The sequence below is a fragment of the Lontra canadensis genome, unplaced genomic scaffold (genome assembly GCF_010015895.1).
Source record: "Lontra canadensis isolate GAN:19392208 unplaced genomic scaffold, GSC_riverotter_1.0 scaffold61, whole genome shotgun sequence".
Lineage (NCBI taxonomy): Eukaryota > Metazoa > Chordata > Mammalia > Carnivora > Mustelidae > Lontra > Lontra canadensis.
The window spans coordinates 11043296-11068091 of record NW_022631055.1 but is presented as its reverse complement, the minus strand read 5'-3'; the positions used below and the strand labels follow the sequence as shown (position 1 = coordinate 11068091).

Genomic DNA, 24796 nt, shown 5'->3' with positions numbered 1-24796 from the left:
ATACCTTAAGCTATTAACAAGTCTAATTCTTAATAGAGGTGGATCTGGAGGGTAAACTGGGAGTTGGGGATATGGGTTAAAAAGGTTAAAAAATACTTAACTAGGTGTTTAAATCTGTATCCTTTAACAGTGCATTGTAGAAAACATTACATGCCATAATTGAGACTTCAAAGAGTATTTGAAACTCTATTACTTGGCTATATATACTTGATAATAGAAAAAATTACTATGCCTTTGAATTTTTTGGATTGTAGATTGTGCCTTTACTGGAGAAGGCAGATAAAAATGGCGCACGTGATCCCACTATTCGAAGTTGTTTGGATATTTTAGCCGGCATTTATCTTTCTTTGAGTGTAAAGAATCCCTTGAAGAAAGTCTTGGCAAGGTAAGGAGAAAAAGGAAAGGAAGTTAAGCATTACAAATGTTCAGTTTGACCAAAAGTAAACAGTATTTAAAATTTTCCTGGTTTGGTAAAACTGAACTGAAGTACGTCCCTAACAATTTCTTTTATATAGTCTCTGCTTTGTTTACTTATGACAACTTTTTAAAAATGTAGACTGGCTTTTAGGTCACAGGCCTTAATAAAACAGGCTATGGGATATAGTTTGTTGACTCCTAATTTAGTCCATTTATGTTAATGCAATTATTGGTTAAGTTTAATCTGTCATCTTGCTATTTCTTTTTCCTCTGTTTTTCCCATTTGTTCTTAGTTTAAACATATTTGTAATTACACAGGTAATACAAGAATGTATGCGTGATGTAAAGACATCAAGCAATGTAGGAGTGGAAGAAATAAGAAATGAGCCTTCTGTTTCACTCTTTCTGGCTTATCTTAACTTTTTTAGTAAAGGTCATCAGTTAACATTTTGGTATCTGTCTCTTTAGGCCTTTTCTTGTGTGTGTTCTGTAGCTTGTTTTTTCACTAAAGAATGTTTTAGAGATAGTTTCAAGTCAGCATAGTCTGTATTCTTTTTTTACTTGTGTGAAAAAACACACAACATAAAATTAGCCATCTTAACCATTTTTGAGTGGTAAGTATATTTACATTGTTGTGCAGTGGATCTCCACAGAGTTTTTCATTTTGCAAAACTGAAACTATATACATTAAACAGTAAATCCCCATTTCCTCCTCCCCCAGCCCCTACCACAATTCTACTTCCTGTTTTTATGAATTTGATTACCTTCATTACCTCATATGAGTGGAATATTTGTATTTGTCTTTTTTTTTTTTTTTGATTGGCTTATTTTACTTAGCATAATGTTCTCAAGGTTCATCCTTGTGGTAGCATGTGGCAGGATTTTTGTCCTTCCTAAGGCTGAATTATATTCCATCATCCATATGTACCACATGGTATTCATTCATTCATCTGCTGATAGACATCTGGGTTGCTTCCTCCTCTTGGGTATTATGAACAATGCTGCTATGAACATGGGTATTTAAATATCTCTTTGAGATCCTGCTTTCAGTTCTTTTGGATATTTACCCAAAAGTGGGATTACCGGATCATATGGTGATTCTATTTTTAATTTTCTGAGGAACCTCCATATTGTTTTTCATAGTGTCTGCACTATTTTATGCTCCCACCAAAAGTCCTTATTCTTTCTCTCTCTCTTTCTTTCTTTCAAGATTTTATTTATTTGACAGAGAGACACAGTGAGAGAGGGAACACAAGCAGGGAGTATGGGAGAGGGAGAAGCAGGCTTCCCGCAGAGCAGGGAGCCCAATGCAGGGCTTGATATTAGGACCCTGGGATCATGACCTGAGCCAAAAGCAGACGCTTAACGACTGAGCCTCCCAGGCACCCCAAGTCCTTATATTTTCTTACAGCTAAAATTTCTATAATATGGATATACCAAAATTTTTATGTACTGAGTTACATATTATTTAATCACTTTCCATTGATATTTAGTTTGTTTTGTTTTCATTATTCCATCAATGATACAGTGATATTCTTAATTATAAGTGTTATGTGTATTTACCTGAAATAAATTCCTATAAATGGAATTTCTTTACCAAAACATTGCTAACCTGTACTCCCCCAAAGGTATTCCAGTTTATACTCCTATTAACAGTGAACGAGAGTGCCAGTATCTTCATATCTTTCTAACACTGGGTAATACCAATCTTTAAACCATTTAAAATCTAACAGGTAAAAAAATAATACTTTTTTTACTTTTCATTTCCCAGATTACTAGTGAGATTGAACATTTTTTAATATGTAGAGTTTGACTATTTGTGATTATATGTCTTTTGTATGTTTCCTTGTTAGAATGTCTTTTCTTTTTATGTAAGTAAATTTATTTAACATGTCAAAAAGCAAATGATCAGGAGTGCCTGGGTGGCTCAGTTGGTTAAACATCTGCCTTTGGTTCAGTTCATGATCCCAGGGTCCTGGGATCGAGTCCTCAATCAGTCTCCCTTCTCAGTGGGGAGCCTGCTTCTCCCTCTCCTTCTGCTCCCTGGCTCATGCAGTCTCTCTCACTCTCTCTCTGTCTCAAATTAAAAAAAAAAAAAAAAAAAAAAAAATCTTTAAAGGAAAAAAAAAAGCAAATGATTAAATACTGACCAGTTCTAGGGTTTTGGGGAAGTAGTCAATAGTGTCATCAAAGATCTTGATGTTTTCCATTTTTCTCCCATTTGTTGGCCATATCTTCCCTCAGAATTACAAGGAGCTGTAGCAATTGCAGCCACTTTATATAGACATGACAGCTTCAGAAATAAAAAAAGGAAATTTCTTTTTTTCCATCTCTTTTTATTGGAGAGAAAAACATTTTGCAGACGGTCCCAGGAGACTTCCTATCACTTTCTGTTGTCAAGATTGGGTCATATACCCCCTTCTGGTTGTAAGAATGGCTGGGAAACAAGACTCTCACATCTTTGGCTTCTGTAGTGGGAGGTGGGTTTTGCCACTAAAGAAGGGCTTGGGTATGAGATCTCTATCTAGATTATGTACTAGATATTCCTTTGTTTTATTATTTATCTTTAAACTTTCTTTATGGTGTATTTGCCTTACAAAAATTAGAATATTTTTCTTGGTGATCAAACACACTAATATTTTTCTTTGAATAGATTTCTGAGTTTCATGTCTTCCTTAATGTATGCTTTCTCTACTATAAGATCATACAAAATTACTTGCTTGTCTTTATTAAAATACTTCATCTGGAATTAAACTTTGAGTTGAGTGTAAGTTAGAGATCCAATTTAGTTTTCGATAATGGGGACCCACTTTTTCGCAATAGTGAATAGTCCATCTTTCCCATGTATCTGGAATGCCACTTTATTATGTTCTGTGTTCCTGTATAAACACAGATTTGATTTTAGACTTGGGTCTGTTTGTTTACTCACCAACATCATGCTTTTAGTTACTATAGTTTGATAATGTAGTTTGATTATATGCTGGAACAAGTCACCCTCCGGGGACGACTTCTTCAGACTATTCCTATTTCTAAATTCTTTCTCTTCCAGAAGAGCTTTAGAACTGTTCAGTCATATTTTTAAAAAAGTGCTTACTGGTTTTGATATAGATTAATTGAAGTAAATTTGACACTAAATTGAATTTATCTATTAAGTAAATTTTTTTGCCTATCTACTATATGTCAAGTAAGTATTCCAGGCATTGAGGTTATAATGAATAAAACATTTTAGAATAGAGGTTAGATACTTTTTTTTAAAAGATTTATTTATTTTAAAGATTTTTTTTTAAAAGATTTTATTTATTTGACAGAGAAGAGAGAGAGATCACAAGTAGGCAGAGGGGCAGGCAGAGAGTGAGGGGGAAGCAAGCTCCCTGCTGAGCAGAAAGCCCAATGCGGGGCTCGATCCCAGGACCCTGAGATCATGCCCTGAGCTGAAGGCAGAGGCTTAACCCACTGAGCCACCCAGGCATCTCAAGATTTATTTATTTTAGAGAGAGAGAGTGCAAATATGGGGAAGAAGGGGCAGAGAGAGAGGGAGAGAGAATCTCAAGCAGACTTCCTGCTGAGCCAGGAGCCCGGTGCTGGGCTTGATCCCTTGACCCTGAGATCATGACTTGAGCCGAAATCAAGAGTTGGAAGCTTGACCAACTGAGCCACCCAGGCACCCCTGGAAGTTATGTTCTAAGAATAAGATTGAAAATAAATAATCAAAATATGTAGGATTAGATGAAATGAATGCTATGGAGAAAAATAAAGCAGCGAGGGGGAATGGGAGTACTAATGCTGGGTTGAAGGTTACAATTTATGGAGGTCACTTCAGATGTCTTTGCTCAAATGTCATTGTTAAGGTGATATTTGAGATTGACCTGAAAGGGGTGAGGGAATGATTATTGGGTCTATTTGAGGGAAGCATGTCAGGTGGAGGAAATAGTGAGAGCAAAGGCTTTGGTATATTGTCGCAACAAGGAAGGCTACGTAGCTAGAGCTGAGTGAACATGGATTAACAAGAGGTTAGAGAGATAATGGTGGCGTAAGAGTGTGTAGAGTCTTGTAAGTTATTGTCAGCACTATGGCAACTAATTTGAGCAGGACATTGTTGGGTGATTTTAGGCAGAAGACTAACACCGTGTTTTTATATTATCACTCTGGCTACTCTTTTGAGGAGGGAAGCAAGATGGAAGCAAGGCGTTCCAGTGATTGTGGCATGAAGTTAAAATTTTCTGGCTGTATTTTGAAGATGTCGTTCAGTATTCCTTAATTTGTATGATTCCCTCCCCACTCCGTATACCCACTTGCTACATGGTTACGAAATATTTAATACTTGGTTCTTTTTCTAGCTCACTAAACGGCCTACCTGACTTTTTGCTAACTGAGGCTGTACAAAGTTTTACTTCTCGTCTTCAGGAAGAATTGAATACTACTGATCTATACTCTTACAGGAAAGTAATTGATAATATATCTTCCTGTATGGAGAACTTTGACTTGGGTAAGCCAGCTCTTGTGTAGTATTTTTTCTATCATTACATCATTGTTTTTAAATGACATTAGATTTTGGCCCTGGAGCTCCTTACCAGTGTTAATTTTTTTATCCCCACAGGTAGAACAGGAGTTAACAATCTTCTTAAAAATGGTAGGTCCTGTTATTTTATTTTATTTTGAGGGGGTAACTGCTTGTATGAGTCATTTTGGAACTGGTTCTTTTCTCTTTCTTGGCAATGGGCAGAGTCTTGCAGATTACTAGAGTACATCCTTTTAAGTTTCTTTTAAGTTTCCTTTTAAGTTTCTACCTCTATAACATGATATCATTATAGGTAACACTAAAAATATTTTCTTATACTGACATTACACTTTACAGTTTTAGGTTCTGCTTTGTCATTATGTATTCTTTTTGTTTCAGTGCTCCATTTTCTGCAGAAGAGTTTAATTGAAATCTCAGAAGAAAATAGGCGAGTATTATGTGTTCACATGCTTGTGCATCTATGTGTATGTACATTTGCAGTTGTGTATTGTCTTTGTACAAGGGAAATTTAAAAAAATATTCCAGAATGTGCTTCATTCCATCCCTCTCTGTTAATATTAGTCCTGATTATTGAAATTTATCTTTTAGAAGTTTGATATTTAATTTAACCAATCAAATAAATTCTTAGGAGAATATGAGTATGAGCTTCTTCCTCCCCAAGTGTTCCTTTCTGATAGCATTCTGTTCTTATTTTATGAGTGAAATATCTTGTTATCTTTCTGAGGATATTAATGATAGTTTTTTTTTAATAGTTTCTTATCTTTATATAGTCCTGTTTCTTCGAAGTTGCTTTTTTTCTGTTTGATGCATTCTCTTTGCTAGATGCTCTCATCAGAAATCTGGTGATTTTTGGCCAAGTGCCCATATTTAAGGATGGGGTACTGAGAGTTGATTTGAATCTGTGCATATGGGTGGGGTTGATTGCAGGTTTTATTGTAGGCTAATTTAGCTAGGCTATTGCTTTGGGAAACCTCTGATATCAATATCACTAGGTCTTTTTGCATGGGTAACAGATTCTCCATGGAATCAAACCATTGGCTTAATATTCTGGCTGCTGAGGGAATGAAGAAAGATTAGGTTGTGGCATTTGGCATTCATTGTTCATATGGTTACCTAATTCTCTTGTTTGCAATATGGTGTTCCTGGCTTATCTGTGCATGTTGTTTTACCTTCTCTAGAGGTAAGCCAGTTGTAGCCAGTAGCCAATAGACTGAAAGGGGTGGCAAAGATAGAAGCTGGGAGACCAGTTAGGAGGCCATGGCAATAATCCCAGGGTGAGATGAGAGTGACTTAGGCCAGGAGTGGCAGTGGAGGTGGTCTAATTCTGTGTGTATTTTGAAGGTAGGACCAACAGGATTTTCTTAGAGATGGGGTAGGAAAGAGAGAAGTCAAGGATGATGACCAAGTTTTTGTAGGGTAGAGATCACAGCAGGTAGAGCAGGTTTGGAGTTGAAGATAAGTTCATGTAGTTTAATATGTCTGTTAGACATCCAAGTGCAGATATTGATAAGAAGTTGCATATGCAAGTCTGGGATTAGCAAGAGAGATTCAGGGTGGAGATACAAATTTGGAAATCATCAGCATGTAGATCATAGTTTAAAGTTTATGAGCTAGATGAGATCACATCAAGGGAACAAAGTAGCTGAATCAAAGAGGGAGAGTAAAGACTGAGTTGTGGAGAGCTGTAAAGAGGTTAGGGAGAAGAGGATAAGTTAGCCAAGGTGTCTAGAAAGGAGCAATGGTAAAGTAGGAGAAAATGGAGGAGAGCCTGGTGTCTTGGAAGTCAAGTGAAGAAAGTGTATCAAGGTTGAGGGGGAGTGTTCAAGTTTAGAAATTGTGGCATTCTTGGGACCCCTGGGTAGCTCAGTTGGTTAAGTGTCTGTCTTCAAGTCTGGTCATTATCCCAGGGCCCTGGGATTGAGTCCCTCATCGGGCTCCCTGCTCAGTGGGGAGCCTGCTTCTCCCTCTGCCACTTCCCTTACTTATTATGTGCACTCTCTCTCTCTCTCTCTGACAAATAAATAAATAAATAAATAAAATCTTAAAAAAAAAAAAAAGATTGTGGCATTCATTCTTGATTTGTTATTTTTACTGTAAAAAAAGATAAGCAAGGTTAGTCATTAACTGAGAAGGAGGAAAATGTTGAGGTAAGAGTATTGAAAGTTTACAGTATATGTCCCCATAATTGAAATGTTTATGGGAGTGGAGGAGAGAGTCATAAATGTCTAGTATAATCTAAAACAAATTTTGGCCCTTTGGTTGAGGAATGTTTCTTTCTGCAGAGGGATAAAAATGGGGGCATTTTTATGTGACTTTTCTTTTGTAATAATGTCTTTTCTTCATTATAGAAAATTTGCTGGAAATCATATAGTTCAGACGCAACTGATGAATGACTTGTTGGTAGGCACTAGAGTTTCAGTGATGTTAGTGCAGAAAATACAAGACTTTCAGAGAATTCATTTGAATGCTTCCACTTCTCCCATATGGCAAAGTATGTGTGGATTGCTGAGTATTTTCGCCAAGTTTTTAAGTGATGGTAAGTGTAAAACCATAAAAATGATGATTATAATTGAGTGTCATTCAGCTTGTGCTAATAATGATATGAAATGTTTGATACTTAGCTGAGTTGTAGAACCTCTCTTCCAGCCCCTTAAAATGGGGAAACGGCCTGGATTATGAGGTTTTAATGCTTTTTCTTTCAAATGTAGCAGTTCTGCAAGGGATAATGTTGAAGGACTTTTCTAAATGTGTGTGTGTGTATTGCGAAGAAGAAAACCTAACAGTCTTAGTGTTGAAAAGCCACAGACTTTAAATGACAAAAGAAATTCTTGATAAGAAGAGATTTCCAAATCTGAGTGGACGATCTGGAAAGGAGAACATAACCCATACATTTCTCTTCAAGTGATGATGGTAGTCCTTGTTGGGGGTGGTCATCGTGCCCCCTTATATCTCTCGTATGTTGCTTCTATCTATATAAACTGTGTTACTGGGAAGCCAAATAGTTAATGAGAGGAAGTCTCTCTTGTAAAAGTATTTCAAATAACAAAATAAAATGAAATGGTAGAATATCACTATTTTGTAACCCGAGGAATGGATGCAGGCAGTAAGCATCGGCAACTGCTAACTTTTCAGAACAGACAGCCAGACAACATGTCTCCCTTAGAGGCTTGTTTTTACCACCCATACTCTTCCCAGAGTGACTGAATTTGAGACTGATCTCTAGGTCACCTGCCCATTTACAGGAATTACAAAAGACAGAAGAGTGTGTTGAACAGCATTAGGATGAGGCGACCCCACATCCAGATTGTGGGGAAACTGCAGATCAAAGGCCAGAGCTCTTGAACAGAGAAATTGTAACGAAATGAAGGGTAGAGAGGGCACCTGGAGATTAAAAGGCACTTAAAAGATATATCAGATTTTAAAAAAAATGGACAGGCCTAAACTACAGTGTCTAGGGATACACATTTGATGAATAAAACCATTTGAAAATCAGGAAGCCATTACTTTGGAAGTCATGATAATCCTTACTCAGGGTGAGAGAAGGGGGTGTGGCTGGGATGAGGCACATGGAGGAGCCTTCTGCGCTGGGTGCCTGAGTTTGATTTCTCACCTTGAACACTGGGTACAAGAGGGTTTACCTTCAAATAATTCATTAAGCTATACACTTGTTTTAGGTGTTTTCCTATATCAGTGTGTTACAAGATAATATAAGATTAGGGACACATGGGTGGTCAGTTGGTTAAGCCACTGCCTTTGACTCAGGTCATGATCCCAGAATTCTGGGATCAAGTCCCGCATTGGGCTCCTTGCTCAGCGGGGAGCCTGCTTCTCTCTCTGCCTGCCATTGTGCCTGCTTGTGCGCTCTCTCTGACAAATAAATACAATCTTTAAAAAAAAAAACAAAACAGATTAACAAAAAAAGATATGTAACACATAAAGTATTTACAAAAAGTTTTTTTTTTTTTTTACCCTTGACCTCACATTCTGTATGGTCATGCATGCGTGCATATTAACTTATTAAAAAATTATTGGGGTCAGTTTAGAGTTTTTGTTTGTAAAGAGCAGTAACTGACTCTGGTTTTGGTAGGCTAATGGGAGAAAACATAGTATCTCACTGTTTGTATGTTTTGAATCCTGGTAACTAGTGAAAGTGCTAGCTGTCTTGTCCAGATAGTTTTATTTATTTATTTATTTATTTAGGCTAGGATCTCAGTTATTGAAAGGAAAGTTACTTTGAGATGCAATTTACAGACATCTTTTCAGAGAACATTTGCTTTTTAGAAGAGGACTTTGTTATTCTTAAAAAAAAAAAAAGTCTGGTGAAATGCAGGGAAGACCTGATTTCAATACAAGGCAGCCTCTTTTCTGAGCAGTTGGTAGGGTCTCTCCAGTGCTGTTCTTCCCCAGGGTTTTAAATTTTTTTTGTTTAAAGATTTATTTATTTGTTTATTTGACAGAGAGAGAGATATCACAAGTAGGCAGAGAGGCAGACAGAGAGAGATGGGGAAGCAGGCTCCTTGCTGAGCAGAGAGCCTGACTTGGGGCTCAGTCCCAGGACCCTGAGATCATGACCTGGGCCGAAGGCAGAGGCTTAACCCATTGAGTCAGCCAGGTGCCCTTCCCCAGGGTTTTAAAGCTTCACCTATCAGTCAAGAGTTTGGCTGCAGGTAACAGAAAACTAAATTTCAGGGATTTCAGCGGATGTCCCTCCCCTCACTTCCACTTCATAGGAAGTTCAGAGGCAGGTGATCCTGAACGCTGTATGCAGTCTAGGACCCAAACATTTCTGCCTTTCTGCTCTGCTGTCTTCAACATGTTGGCTTTCACTGCCACGTTTGTTGCCCCATGGTTGCCATTTGACTGCTGCAGCTCCAGACATTATGTCTGTGTATAAGGCAGGAAGGAAGGCCAATTGCATCTTTACCTTTAGGAAAGGAAAAACAAAAGTGCCCAGGTACTTGGCTTACATCCCACTGGCCTGAACCCTCATGTCTACCTTGAGTTGTGAGGAAGATAGAAGAAGCAAGTGTCCTTCCTTTGGCTGTGGACATGGATGCTCCAGTCAAAGTCACAGTTCTGTTAGCAGGAGTAAAGGGCAAAATGGGTATTTATGAAGTAGTTCATAGTAGGCATTTATGATTCTTAACGCAGGTTGAATAATTTACCATATTTGGTAAACTTTCTCACAAACCAGAGGCTGATAGGAAACAGGGAGAAGATAGCAAGCCAAAATTGGTTGCTTGGGTATAGTGCCAGTGACGGCAGAGTTTGCAGTTAGCACTGATGCAGGCACTTTACACAGCCCTGAAACCACGTTAAGAAAAAGTAATATATGTGGGGGTTGGGGTTCAAGGCGTCAGTGCAGGGGAGACAAGTGGTATTGCTGCTAAATATGCTTCAGGGAGAGGAAGAGAGAGTAGGAGTTAGAGGAGAAAGGGAGGAATCACATTGATTAAGCATTTATGTGCTGGACATAAAAACCTTATGTTAATTATACATTTAAACCTTATAATGATTGTCAGGAGTTATAGTCTCTCATTTTACAGAAGAGAAAGCTGGGTCCCTAGGAGGTTAAATAACTTGCTCAATGTCTATTCGACCTGGGAATTGTGCTAGAAATTGCATCTAGGATTAGATGATCCTGCACCATGTACTTTTTCCACTGGACCAAAGCATCCATTGTCATTTAATACATTTTGTCTACTTTTTTGCCAAATAGATGACCTCTTACAGACAATTCAGAGTACGTCTGGATTAGCTGTTATTCTTTTTATTAAGGCTATGTTTCATCCACCTGAAAAGATTCCTGATTTGGTGAGTGCCTCTCCTTTATAGAATTGTACTTGATGGATAATTAGACACATGTTTTAAAAATATTTTTAAAGAAGTGAATTAAAAATTTCTTTCTGCATAATCAGAATCTTTCTGGTGGTCGTTTTCTCTTATAGTAAGAGACAGTCCAAAAATGCAGAAAAAGCAGAAAGAAGACAATAGCAGTCACCTATTAACCCATCTCACAAAGATAATCACCATCAACATTATTTTTGGTATATCCTAGTTTGTTTCTAGTGCTGTTTGTTCCGTTCCCTCTCTCAGTATTACGAGAGATACTTAAAATGTTGAAAGTATGCAGGAGTTAATGTATAGATACATGGAGTCATTACTTTTTGATAAATATGTCCTTTTTATTAAGAATAACCCAGGGGACCAGGCAGCTGGGTGGCTCTGTTGGTTAAGCAACTGCCTTTGGCTCAAGTCATGATCCTGGAGTCCTGGGATCAAGTCCTGCATCGGGCTCCCAGCTCCATGGGAGTCTGCTTCTCCCTCTGACCTTCTCCCCTCTCAAGCTCTCGCTCACTCTCTCTCTCAAATAAAAAATCTAAAAAAAAAAAAAAAAGAATAACCCAGGGGTGCTTGGGTGGCTCAGTCAGATAAGCGTCAAACTCTTGATTTCAGCTCAGGTCTTGGTCTTGGGGTCGTGAGTTCAAGCCCTGTGTTGGGCTCCGAGTGTAGAGCCTACTAAAAAAAAAAAAAGAAAAACTGAAATGTTGTACTTTGTTTTTATTTATTTATTTATTCATTTATAAAAGACTTATTTATTTGAGAGAGAGAGAGCAAGAGAGTGAGCACAAGTACGAGGAGCAGAGGGAGAGGGAGAAAATCCCATGCGGGCTCAGCACTGAGTGCAGAACCCAGTGCAGGGCTGGATCCCACGACCTTGAGATCATGACCTGAACCGAAACCAGGAGTCAGACTCCCAACTGACCATGCCATCCAGGCGTCCCCCAAATATTACACTTTAGATGGGAAGCATGTTAGGATCGATTTTTCAGTGTATTTGGTCAGATGCAAAGTATAGTTGATAATTGGGCTATAATTCTTATATTCAGTACTAGCAGGTTTTTTTCTTTCTTACTATATTATCTAGAAATTTCTTTTAGCTGTTTACTTGACTGTTTGCAAAATAGATGTGTACTCTTCTGTGAGATCGCACAAGGTATCACTGGATAAAGTTTAACAATTTGATTTATAAAATCACCACTTTAAAGCATTAAGCTCATCCATCTGCAGGTAGCGGTATGTTTTGCTCTGCTGGTCCATTCAAACCAGCAAAATGGTTCATGTATTTAGATTGAATTTTTTTCCCCTTTTGATATAATAATTTCAGCACTTGTGGCTTTTCGTCTTTAGGTTCAGTTATTTTTCCTAGGATGTTTCAGGGGGAAAGGGAATTTTGCATTTACATTTTGAAATATCTGAAAAGTTTTCGAGGCTTTATAATGTGTTAGCTGTGTTGTGTTCTTCCAGATTAGTAGTTGGCTTCTCCGTTCAGTGGACTGCGCCAGCGTGCCCGACTGGGTTTTGAACTGCTGCAGGAGCCTTTGTTGTACTGATGTCTCGCAGTCAACTCTTCTATTCCTGTGTCAGGGGACACTCACCATGTTGGACTGGCAGAATGGGAGTATGGGCACGAGCGGGGAGGCCCTCCTCTTGAATATCGTGCATGTCTTGTTCACCTTGAGTTCACAGTGAGTTTTCAGGCTACTGTCTCCTACTCTGTTTTGCTTGTCAGACATTTCAAAGATGGCAACTGAACTAGCATATTTAGTAATTCCATGAAAAGTACACAGGGTAATCCTGAATTAAAAGGAAGATAACAGGGACGCCTGGGTGGCTCAGTCGGGAAAGTGTCTGCCTTCGGCTCAGGTCATGATCCCAGGATCCTGGGATTGAGTCCCACATTGGGCTTCTTGCTCAGCGGGGAGCCTGCTTCTCCCTCTGCCTGCTGCTCCCCCTGCTTGTGCATGCACTCTCTCTGTCAAATAAATAAATAAAACCTTAAAAAAAAAAGGGAAGATAACATGTAGGCAATGAAATGGGTATGAAAATAGAATAAGAGAAGGTAAGATGAAGGGGGGGGTAGTTACAGATATTGGTGTAGGTGAACCTATACTGAACATTTCGAATGCTGCATTTTAGTTTATGAACAACGTCAACATAGGTAATTCAGTATAAGCCTCACATGTCTGATAGATAAGATAGGAAATCTAACGTATTGAGTAGGTAAACTGAAGTTAGAAAAGTAAATGCTCAAACTTAAGAGTGTATTGCTAATAAGCAACTGATCCAGAACTGCAACCAGCTCTTTTGACTTCATTGGATTGTGTTTGTGGGGCTTTTTTTTGGGGGGTATTTTTTTCATAACACTTGAAAGTGATCATGTGTTTAAAATGTCAAACCAGGGACGCCTGGGTGGCTCACTGGGTTGGGTTAAGCCTCTGCCTTTGGCTCGGGTCATGATCCCAAGGGTCCTGCGATCGAGCCCCGCATCGGGCTCTCTGCTTAGCGGGGAGCCTGCTTGCCCCCATCTCTCTGCCTGCCTTTCTGCCTACTTGTGATCTCTGTCTGTCAAATCAATAAATAAAATCTTTAAAAAAAAATAAAATGTCAAACCATAGATACACCTTGATAGTAATGGACATGTAGGTAAAGGAAGAAAAGTACTCTGTTCTAAAATAAATTTTTCATGTTTTTCAGTTTATATGTAAGTAAAAATTGTGCATATTTTAAAGGAATGTAAAAATTATTTATTTATTTATTTATTTATTTATTTTTTAGAGAAGGGGTGGCGGAGAGGGGCAGAAGCAGAGGGAGAAAGAATCGTAAGCAGTCTCCACGCCCAGTGCAGAGCCCAATGCAGAGCTTGATCTCGTGACCCTGAGATCATGACCTGAGCCAAAACCAAGAGTTGGTCACTTAACCAACTGAGCCACCTAGGCGCTCCTCTCAATATGTCTTAAAACACCTGTGAAACCTTATCAAAATAAAAATAATGAACATTTCCACCACTCCCAAAAGCTTTATTGTGTCCCTTTTTGGATTATTTCTCTAAGATGAAAAGATTCATTTATAATTTGAGATCTATTTTGGCCTTGTTTGTAATTTTTGTCATTGTAAATTTAATAATTATTGAATTTTCTGATCATTTTCTGATGAGAAATCTGATCTTTGTCTTTTATATTTTTAAAAATCTAGATGATTATAAAATGAAATTTATTACTAGTCAGTTTATAGTAACATGGCTCATTTTTCTTCAGGATCAAGGAATCAACTCTGGAATTGTTTCTGTCTAGAATTTTGGCATCCTGGGCCAATTCAGCCATACATGTCCTTGAATCAAGTTCCCCAAGCCTAAAGGACAGTCTGAATGGGAATTCAAGTGTAGTTGGGAGACTTTTGGAATATGTCTATACCCACTGGGAACATCCACTGGATGCTTTGAGACACCAAACCAAAATTATATTCAGAAACATTCTCCACATGCACCAGCTCACTAAAGAAAAGTCAGACTCCGAAGCGTCAGGTTTGGCTGCCGATCGTTTCATCTGTGATCTGACCGAGAATCTTCTGCAATTGGAATGGCATGTGAAAGGGAAGTACGCATGCCTTGGTTGTTTAGTAGATTACGTAGGAATTGGACATATTTTGGCACTAGCTAAAACTATTCCATCACAAATCTTAGAGGTGATGGGAGACCAGTCCTTGGTACCTTACGCAAGTGACCTCTTGGAAACCATGTTCAGAAATCACAAGAGTCATTTGAAGTCCCAGGCTGTTGACACTACTTGGATTGATGAGTGGCACGAGACTTGGGTTTCTCCTCTCCTTTTTATACTGTGTGAAGGAAATCTGGATCAAAAATCTTATGTGATTGATTATTACTTGCCAAAATTATTGAATTGCAGCCCTGAAAGCTTAAGCTACATGGTAAAGATTCTTCAAACTTCTGCTGATGCTAACACTGGTAAGAAAAGGAATCATTCTTTTAGTAATTTCTAGTTAAGATGTTTAAGGGTAGGTATCTGGGCAGATGTGGACCATATTCAAATTTAAATATTACCACTTACATAAATAGTAAAAGAGGGTATTAACAATAGAGATTTCAGATTGAGGCTAATGTTCCTGTCCAGAGTGGAGTAGAGTTTTTTTGGCTGAAGTCATTTCTACAAGCTAAGGATTGATTCCAGTTATGATTATAAGGTTCCCTTTTTTACTAGTTTTAATCCATTTACCAAGTACTTATTTGTTAGGTTGTCAGACCTATGTAACACTCATAACAGTTGGAGTATTTTATATAAGTTGCTTATGCTAGTGCTTGAAACAGTAATTAAAAATTGTTTCTGGCAAGGATCAAGATAGGTAAACTGGCAGTAGCAGTTTTTAATCTCTGGGGAAGAGACAAAAAATGTAGATGTGATGACCTCAAGAAACAACTCTCTCTAGTCATTTAGAATAGAGGGTAAACATTCCACAGAAATTCGGTAACCCTGAAGGAATCACTGCATTAAAGCATAGTTAAGTAATTAATATGTAAATGATGATCCTGACTTTATTGTTTGAATCTTAAAATTACTGTTTTCTGTTTAACAAAGCAGGAATATGATACTCTACATCATAATTTAAGAATATTTACAAAGGATGCCTGGGTGGCTCAGTTGGCTAAGCATCCAACTCTTTTTTTTTTTTTTTTTTAAAGATTTTATTTATTTGAGAGAGAGTGCTAGAGAGAAAGAGAGAGGGAGAACAAGCAGGGGGAGAGGCAGAGAGAAAGGGAGAAGTAGACTCCCTGCCGAGCAGGGAGCCCGATGTGGGTCTCTATCCCAGGACACTGGGATTATGACTTGAGCTGAAGGCAGGTGCTTAACCGACTAAGCCATCCAGGCACCCTAGCATCCAACTCTTGATTTCAGCTCAGGTCATGATCTCAGGGTCATGAGATTGAGTCTCACATTGGGCTCTGTGCTGAGTGTGGAGCCTGCTTAAGATTCCCTCTCTTTAGGGGTGCCTGGGTGGCTTAGTGGGTTGAAGCCTCTGCCTTTGGCTCAGGTCATGATCCCAGGATCCTGGGATTGAGCCCCGAATTGGGCTCTTTGCTCGGCAGGGAGCCTGCTTCCCCCTTTCTCTCTGCCTGCCTCTCTGCCTACTTGTGATCTCTGTCTGTCAAATAAATAAATAAAAAATCTTTAAAAAAAAAAAAAAAGATTCCCTCTCTTTAAAAAAAAAAAAAAAAAGATTCCCTCTCTTTGTCTCCCTCTCCTCCTCCCCTGACCCCCACGTGCACAGGCACTCTCTCTCTCAAAAAAAAAAAAAAAAAAAAAAGAGTATAATAATACATTTTGAAATACATTATGAAATACATTATGAAAATAATAGAAAACTTTCAATACTTCAAAGAGTGACAATGAGATAGCTGGAAAAATCTGATTCCCATACACAAAAAAAGCCGTTATTTGTAGTTGGTTTATTTTTCATTATTTGTAGTTTTAAACAACAATTGTTCTTGCCTTTTTGAGAAGCCATCTAAAATTCAAGATTCATGAATCTGTTCTGAAGTAAGGCAGTCTCTTTTTTTTTTTTAATCAGTGTTCCTTTGAGCCAGGGTTCCCTGTTCTGTTAGTAATGACTGATATCCTAGCCTCTAAAAGGATCAGGCTCCTTGTAATCCTCCTTTTATCTTTTTTACTAGGGAGAAACAGTAACTCCAAAATATGTACAGAGGCTTAGTGTTTGTTTTTAGAAAAATAATGATATTTAGACACTAAAGTGTTTTTCCCAATTTTGGCTGAAAGTCATTTTAGTTGTTCTTATTGTTTTAAATAATTGTCTACTTGATTTTTTCCCCCCCGAATCACTTTGGTTCATTTCTAGGTATAAAGGAAAAGCTAAAAATAGCAAAAAATAATGATTTCTTTAAGTTTACATAAGCAGATTATGCTTACTTCAAATTATTGACACAAGAACTATCAAGTTCTTTTCAATAATGATTATTTTATCATAGGAACTTTAATTCATGTTAGAATTTAAAGTATTATTTTTATTTCTTGAAATTATAATTGCAAAATGAAAGTTGTGGCAGTTGTTGCATAGCACAGTAGTTGTCTGTGTTATTGTGCTTTTGAGACAAGAACGATCTTTACCATCCTTAGGGTCTTTTAATAGTAGAGGGGTTCTGGGAGCTTTGATGGCATGTCTGCGAACAGCTAGAGCTCATGGACATCTTCAGTCTGCAACTGATGCCTGGAGGAACCTTGTGTCCAGTGCAAGAATAAAACAAGGCTTAATTCATCAGCACTGCCAAGTAAGTAAACAAAATATCTGGGAATTTCATACATGCAGTAGATCCCTGATTTATTTATTCAGTTAGCAGTCCAATATTGAGCCCAAGTTGAGCCCAGCACTGATTTAAGGGATCTGTAAGGAGGATGAATTGAAAGTGAAAAGCGTAGGGGCACCTGGGTGGCTCAGTCTGTCTTTGGCTCAGGTCATGATCCCAGGGTCCTGGGATTGAGCCCTTATTTGGCGGCAGCAGGGTTGGGGGGAGGGTGCTACTCAGCGGGGAGCCTGCTTCTCCCTCTGCCAGCCGCTCCCCCTGCTTGTGCTTTCTCTCTCACTCTATCTCCCTCTAAAATAAAAAAAGTCTTAAAAAGAAAAGTGAAAAGTGTTGCCTTTTCAGGCTATTTAAATTTTAGTTGAAGGAACAAGAAAACCTGCATAAAACAACTGGAAACTCTTAGAAAATAACACAGATATAAGTGCTCCTTTATGCGTAAGGACTTGAGGGGCTCAGAACAGGGTAGGTAGTGGTTGATTAGGAACGTGTTAAATGTGATTAAAGGAGAAGAAGCATTGAACCAGCACACAAAATGGGAGAATACCAGAACTGATAAATGAATTCAATAAAGTCACAAGGTAGAAAATCAATGTACAGAAATTTTTTGCATTCCTATACACTAATAATGAAGCAGCAGGAAGTGAAAGTAAGAAAGCAATCCTATTTACAGTTGCACCAAAACCAATAAAATATCTAGGAATAAATATAACCAAGGAGATGAAAGACCTGTGTTCTGAAAGCTATAAAACATTGATGAAAGGAATTCAAGACAATGCAAAGAAACAGAAAGACATTTCTGCTCATGGGTTGGAAGAACAAATATTGTTACAATATCTATGCTACCCAAAGCAATCTACACATTTAACACAGTCCCTATCAAAATACCAACGGCTTTTCCCATAGAACTAGAACAAACAATCCTAAAATTTGTATGGAACCCTACAAAAGACCTCAAATAGCCAAAATAATCTTTTTTTTTTTTTTAAGATTTTATTTATTTCAGGGAGAGGGAGAGCAAGAGACAGAGCGCACAGGCATGAACAGGGGCGAGGGTGTGGGGGTTGCAGAGGGAGAAGCAGACTCCCTACTGAGCAGGGAGCCTGATGCCGGGCTTGATCCCAGGACTCTGGGATCGCGACCTGAGCTGAAGCAGATGCTTAACCAACTGAGTCACCCAGGCAATCCTAGCCAAAGCAATCTGGAGAAAGAAAAATAAAACAGGAGGTATCACAATTCTACATTTCAAGTTATATTAAAGAGTGGTAGTAATTAAAACAGTATGGTGCTGGTATAAAAACAGATACAGAGATCAATGGACTAGAACAGAAAACCCAGAAATAAACCCACAATTATATGGTCAATTAATCTTTGACAAAGGAGGGATGAATATACAATAGGAAGAAGAATTATCTTCAACAGTGGTGCTGGGAAAACTGGACAGCCACATGCAAAAGAATGAAACTGGACCACTTTCTTTCACCGTACACAAAAATAAACCCAAAATGGATTAAGGACCTAAATGTGAGACCTAAAACCATAAAAATCCTTGAAGAGAGCACTGGCAGTAATCTCTCTGACATTAGCTGTAGCAGCATTTTTCTAGATCTGTCTCCTGATGCAAGGGAAACAAAAGCAAAAATAAACTATTGGGACTACATCAAAATAAAAAGCTTCTGCATAGCAAAGGAAATAATCAAGAAAACTAAAAGGCAGCCTACTGAATGGGAGAAGATATTTGCAAATGACATATCCAATAAAGGGTTAGTATCCAAAATATATAAAGAACTGATACAACTTAATACACAAAGAATAAATAATCCAATTTAAAAATAGGCAGAGGATATGAACAGACATTTATCTAAGGAACAGTTAGATGGCAACAGATGCATGAAAAGATTTCCAGCATCACTCATCATCAGGGAACTGTAAATCAGAACTACAGTGGGGTAATACCTCATGCCTATCAGAATGGCTAAAGTCAATACCATAAGAAACAACAAGTGTTGTCAAGGATGTGGAGAAAAAGGAGCCCTTGTGAACTATTGGTGGGAATGCAAACTACTATAGCCACTGTGGAAAACAGTATGGAGATTCCTCAAAAAATTAGAAATAGAACTACCCCGGTGGTCCAGTAATCACACTACTGTGTTTTTACCCCCCAAAACCTGAAAACGCTAACTCAAAGGGATACATACAATATTATTTATAATAGCTAAACTATGGAAACAGCTGTAGTGTCCATGGATACATGAATGGATAAAGAAGAGGTGATTAAATATGTATACAGGCACACACAATGGAATATTACTCAGCTACAAAAAAGAATGAAATCTTGGCCATTTGCAACAACATGGATAGAAATAAGTGAAATAAGTCAGAGAAGGACAAATACCATGTGATCTCACTCCTGTGGAATTTAGGAAACAAAACAAAGGAACAAAGGAAAAAAGACATAAAGAAACAGACCCTTAACTGTAGAGAACAAACAGTTACCAGAGGGGAGGTGGTTGGGGGGGATGGAGGAAATAGGGGGTGGGAATTAAAGAGTACACTTACTATGATAAAGAAAAAGTAAATAAAATGATTTAAAAAAAACCCCACATAATAAATACTAAAACGGAAGAACCCAAAACAAGTTCTGGAGGATGATTCAGGATGTTTGGCAGGAATAGAGGGTTTGGTCCATTTTTTGGAGGCCTCCAATGCGAGGTTGAAGACTTCAGATTTCATTCAGTTGGTAACTGGGAACCAGAGCCATTCTGCCTTTAGCAAGGAAGTAGAATTAATGGCAACAGAGATGAATTTCCAGTGAGAGAGCAAAAAGAAACCAGAAGCCTTGTTAGATGTGCCTGACAGTAACCCAAGAGTGAGGCGATGAGGTCCTGGGGTAAAGTAGGGAAGAAAAAAATGAAGTTGAACATTACCATGGAATAAGAATCTTTAAGATTGTTGACTTACAAATACCAATTGACACATTTAATAAAATAATTTTATATGAATTACAGCCCCAGGATCTTTGGGCTGAGGGAACATTTCTGGAGTATACATGGGTAAACTGAGGTTTACTGGTCCCCCCCCCCCCACTTTGGTAGCTTATGTAAATAAACATGTCAGGTAGTCTACAATTTGCTTATTTCACTGAAAAATTAACATTTTATTGCTTCTCATGTGTTTTAGGTACGGATAGATACATTAGGCTTGCTTTGTGAAAGTAATCGAAGCACGGAAATGGTGTCCACGGAAGAAATGCAGTGGATTGAATTCTTTATCACATACAATCTTAACAGTCAGTCTCCAGGAGTGCGGCAGCAGATTTGTTCTCTTCTTAAAAAGGTAGAGTTTCTGGGGCGCCTGGGTGGCTCAGAGGGTTAAAGCCTCTGCCTTCAGCTCAGATCATGATCCCCGGGTCCTGGGATCGAGCCCCGCATCGGGCTCTCTCATTGGTGGGGAGCCTGCTTCCTCCTCTCTCTCTCTGCCTGCCTCTCTGCCTACTTGTGATCTCTCTCTGTCGAATAAATAAATAAAATCTTTAAAAAAAAAAAATGGTAGAGTTTCTCATGAGAGAGTACAGGAAAGTGGTGAACCCTGCTCTGCAAATCATGTTTGAAAAGAGCTCGGATTTTGGGAGAGTGCGGGAATAATGGTCATGTGATTGGACTGCCTGTGAAAATCCCTTCATGGCCCATCTGTGGACCATTCTGTGCTTCCACAGAGTTTACGTTTGAGATTCAAATCCAGGGTGGAAAGTCCTTTCATTTTGGTGCAGAATAAGTCAACTTGAGCTCTTTTTTTTGGAAAGAAAAAAAATGTGATGGATCTTTCAGGATGAAAGGTATTTTAGGAAAACTTTGGTAAAAGGAGGAAAGATGCCCTTGTAATTTTATCATTTTAAGGGCCTCATGAAATGGTCATTGTTGACTAATTCAACTCAACTTAATCACATGCCTCATTTATGGGATGAACGATTGGGAGAGTACAGAAGTGAGTATATCTTTAGTTTCATGCCAAGCTAAAGGAAATAAAACTGTGGGGAATTTAATGACTGTGTATTCTGGTTTGCAGTAGTATTTTGTTTTTGGTTTTAAAAATATATGTTAATTTTCTGTCAGAGGGAAACTCTATGAATTTAATTAAGAGTTAGAAACCAGTACTCTCCTCTCTTGAAGTTTTAGTCTAAAGAATTTAGAAAATTTGTCCTTTGCCTTTTTTTTTTTTGACTGATATTTAAGATTAATGTGGCTTATATATGCTTCATTTTTGTTTTTCTTAAAAGTTGTTCTGTAGGATACAGGAAAGTTCTCAGGTGCTTTATAAACTGGAGCAAAGTAGATCCAGACATGAGCCAGAGAATGAGTTAACCATACAGCCCCCTTCTGTTTCTTTACAGCAATATAAGGTAGGTGATCTATTTCTAGATATATGGGTATTTAAGAAACATAGAATAATTATGAATAAACATTAAAGGGAAGTACATGAAAGTCTCATGGTGAATGGTGTTTCTGTGTTTCTTTCCTTCAAGCTGGTTTTACATATTCCTTCTGGTGCTTTGGTACTTCTCTTGAGGTACCCTGAGTCGTGGAACCCGTGCTGGATTTGAGGCCTGTTACAGAGTAACAGTAATGGGTTAACCTCAATCCTTTACAGCTTAATGTGGGGCATGTGAATTTGGTACTTTAACAAAAAGCTAATTGCTGGCCCTGAACTCCTCCACCCGACCCCAGGGTAGAAGATTGCTGTATCTGGGCCTGCTTCCCCTTTAGACTAATATGACTTACAGTGGCTTGATATTGGTGCCTCCTGGTCGGTGTTCCATCCCATTTGGGAGGGAGCATGAAGGGTAGGGCTAGGTTTTGGGGCCCTGTGTTAATGAGATGGATGGAACCCCAGATATAGCAGCTCTAGTCTGGGCCAGGGCTCAGCTTGATAACCTTATGTATCTGTCCATCAGAACAGAATGAGTTTATTACTGGTTTCTTACTTCAGATCTAACCTCTTAGAAGCAGAAACCCTCCTGTCTTCTAAGACCTAGATAGAGGACAGAGCTCATCGATTGTATTGCATATAGGGAAACAATTATACTAAATTAATGATACATTGGAGCCATGATACACTCACTACCTACTCTAAGGATTAGTATGGATGGCCCTTAGCTTTCCATTTTATATTTGAAAGGTAAAAAATCATCTAAAGAAGAATATTCCTGTACCAAGGCTGATGTCAGCTTTATCTTTGTAAAATTCCAAGAGTGAAGATGGGACAGTGACAACTTAAACTTGAAGGACATGAGTTTAGTCCCATTTCTGCCGCTGATTAGTTGGCTTACTTGATGAGTCAGTTTGACTGTAAGTGGGCTGAGTAACCTCTCTGAAAAGGCTGGTTTTGAGGATTAAATAAGAAAGTTCTTTGTAAATTCTAAATCACCCTAAAAAGCCTTGCTGGAAGTCATTAAAAGTGACTAGAGTGTATTCTGAGCACTTGCTTTGTGTGTGGACAGGTTATTTTCAGCCTTTTTTTATCATTGCTAGATGTTCTAAGAAAACACAGCTCTTTTGCTTCTTTTTTCAAGGGGTAAAGTGACATTTGTGAACACAAACCGAGTTAAGTACTTAAAATGCAAAACCTATACAGTTGTGGATTGACATTCTGAATTTTCACATATGCATGGTTTCATAGTTTGACCTTGTAAATATATGTGTTTTTGGAAACTTAGCCCTTTAGCGTCTTAATCTGAGTCATTCTCATGGTTCTGATATTTCATCCCAATTATAGTCATCTGTGGCTTTCGGAGATTGTGACTTTGGCCCTAAATTACTTATCATCGTCTTTATAATAGTGGGTGTCATGCATGGTGTATGGTAGGCTTTGCCAATCAATAAATTAAGTACGGGGGGAGAAGAGGAGGCTGTTAGTTGGAAAAGATGTCTTCTAGTCTAGGGAAGGAGATTATTTCATGCCTAAATAACTAATATTATGAACTTAAAAACTTTTAAATTTACAAAATGCTTTGTACCCACATTCTCATTTAATAACAAAGCTGTGAGATAGGCATTATTATCCTCCATTAACAAATGTGAAAACTAGGGTGCCTGGCTGGCTCAGTCAGTGGAGTGTGTAACTCTTTATCTCTGGGTTATGAGTTCGAGCCCCAGATTGGGCGTAGAGCTTAATTAAAAAGAAAATGAAAAACGGAACCTTGGAGAAGTTGAATAACCTGCCCAAGGTCCCTCAGCTACTAAGTGCTAGAGCCAGACCCCCATGCACATTTGCTCTCTCTTCTAAAAATCTGAATAGTTTTCCCCTGGCACCTGCTTAATTGAAAGCTTGGAGGTAAGAAAGTCCAGGGAGAATTTGGGGAATGGTGAATACACTCTTGGGAATGAATGACATGTGAGATGCTTGGAGCAACAAAAGAGACATAACAGGAGATGAGTTTGAAAATCCGAAAATGAAGGTGGGGCTGGGTATAGGATGTTTTTGTTGTTTGCTCTAATAATCAAAACCGAGCTTAACTAACACACGTGTATATGTACAAATAAATAAAGTTTCTTTGTTTCCTTAGGAATACAAGTAAACTATTTTTATTTTTATCTATGAGGAAGCTGCTGTGAAGGTTCAGGAATTTCATTTTGTAGTTACACAGCTAACAAGTGACAAAGCTGGAAGTACAAACCAATTTCATAGTTGCAGTTGGTTTCCCTCTCTAGTAACCTAATTGTTTCATCTCTTGTGTCTGATAGTGTAGCAGAATTTAGCATTGTATGGGTATTTTCAATTTGAAATCTATCACTTTTAACAATTTTAATGTCTCTTTTCAATAGCTTTAGCTATGTAACATGGCAAGAAACCTTAAAGGCAAGTAGGGAAGATGCCTGCATAACCTAAAGAGGTTTTGAGTGCTAGGCTAAGGTATTTGGAGGCTGTTAAAAGTGACAAGAGCATATATCAAGCCTGTCCTATATGTTTAGGACAATATGCTTAGAACTAGGGATATGAATATATAAATTGTGGTCATGCCTCCACTATGGTTATAGTGTGGTTGAAGGAAAGAATCTATTTCTAAAAATATAAATGGTACTACAGTTAAGATCATTCCTATATGATGAACTTGTTACCCTTTAACATGAATACTGTACTACTCATTTATAATTAAAATGAGCTTAGGATTTTTTTTTTTTTAAGATTTTATTTATTTATTTGACAGAGAGAGAGAGAGATCACAAGTAGGCAGAGAGGCAGGCAGAGAGAGAAGGGGAAGCAGGCTCCCTGCTGAGCAGAGAGCCTGATGCAGGGCTCTATCCTAGGACCCTGGGATCATGACCTGAGCCGAAGGCAGAGGCTTAACCCACTGAGCCACCCAGGTGCTCCAGGATATTTTCTTTTCTTTTTTTTTTTTCCCCCAGGATATTTTCAATAACTACTTTGTTCCCTTGAAACCCAGTAGATTTTAAAAACTAGCAAACTCTTACTTAGGTCTTGCAAGGGCCTATAGGATAAATCCCCAGATTGTACATCATTGACCAAAGAAATGAATGCTGAGATCTTTTCTGGAATCAGTTGGGACTAGAACAGCTTATGTGCTGCTCAGTTACAAATATACATTGTTAGGGTATAGTGGTATATGTGAGATGCTTGAGAATCACGGCTTTTCCTTTTTTTTTTTTTTTTAAGATTTTTTTTTTTTTTTTTTT

General features: G+C 38.2%; 1 protein-coding gene across 9 annotated transcripts in view; it reads left to right on the top strand.

The window, feature by feature from the left end:
- Positions 1–24796, top strand: part of THADA (THADA armadillo repeat containing) — a 326811-nt gene that overhangs the window by 3570 nt on the left and 298445 nt on the right. For 8 of the 9 annotated variants that reach the window (XM_032877945.1, XM_032877944.1, XM_032877943.1 and 5 more), the window contains exons 4-14: positions 255–385; positions 4755–4903; positions 5015–5047; positions 5315–5363; positions 7285–7472; positions 10656–10750; positions 12245–12465; positions 14035–14741; positions 16924–17075; positions 20286–20441; positions 21382–21504. In XM_032877945.1, the coding sequence (XP_032733836.1) occupies positions 255–385; positions 4755–4903; positions 5015–5047; positions 5315–5363; positions 7285–7472; positions 10656–10750; positions 12245–12465; positions 14035–14741; positions 16924–17075; positions 20286–20441; positions 21382–21504 (2004 nt within the window). Of the gene's footprint in view, positions 1–254; positions 386–4754; positions 4904–5014; positions 5048–5314; positions 5364–7284; positions 7473–10655; positions 10751–12244; positions 12466–14034; positions 14742–16923; positions 17076–20285; positions 20442–21381; positions 21505–24796 lie in introns of those variants that run through there. The other variant, XM_032877949.1, reaches the window with a different exon arrangement.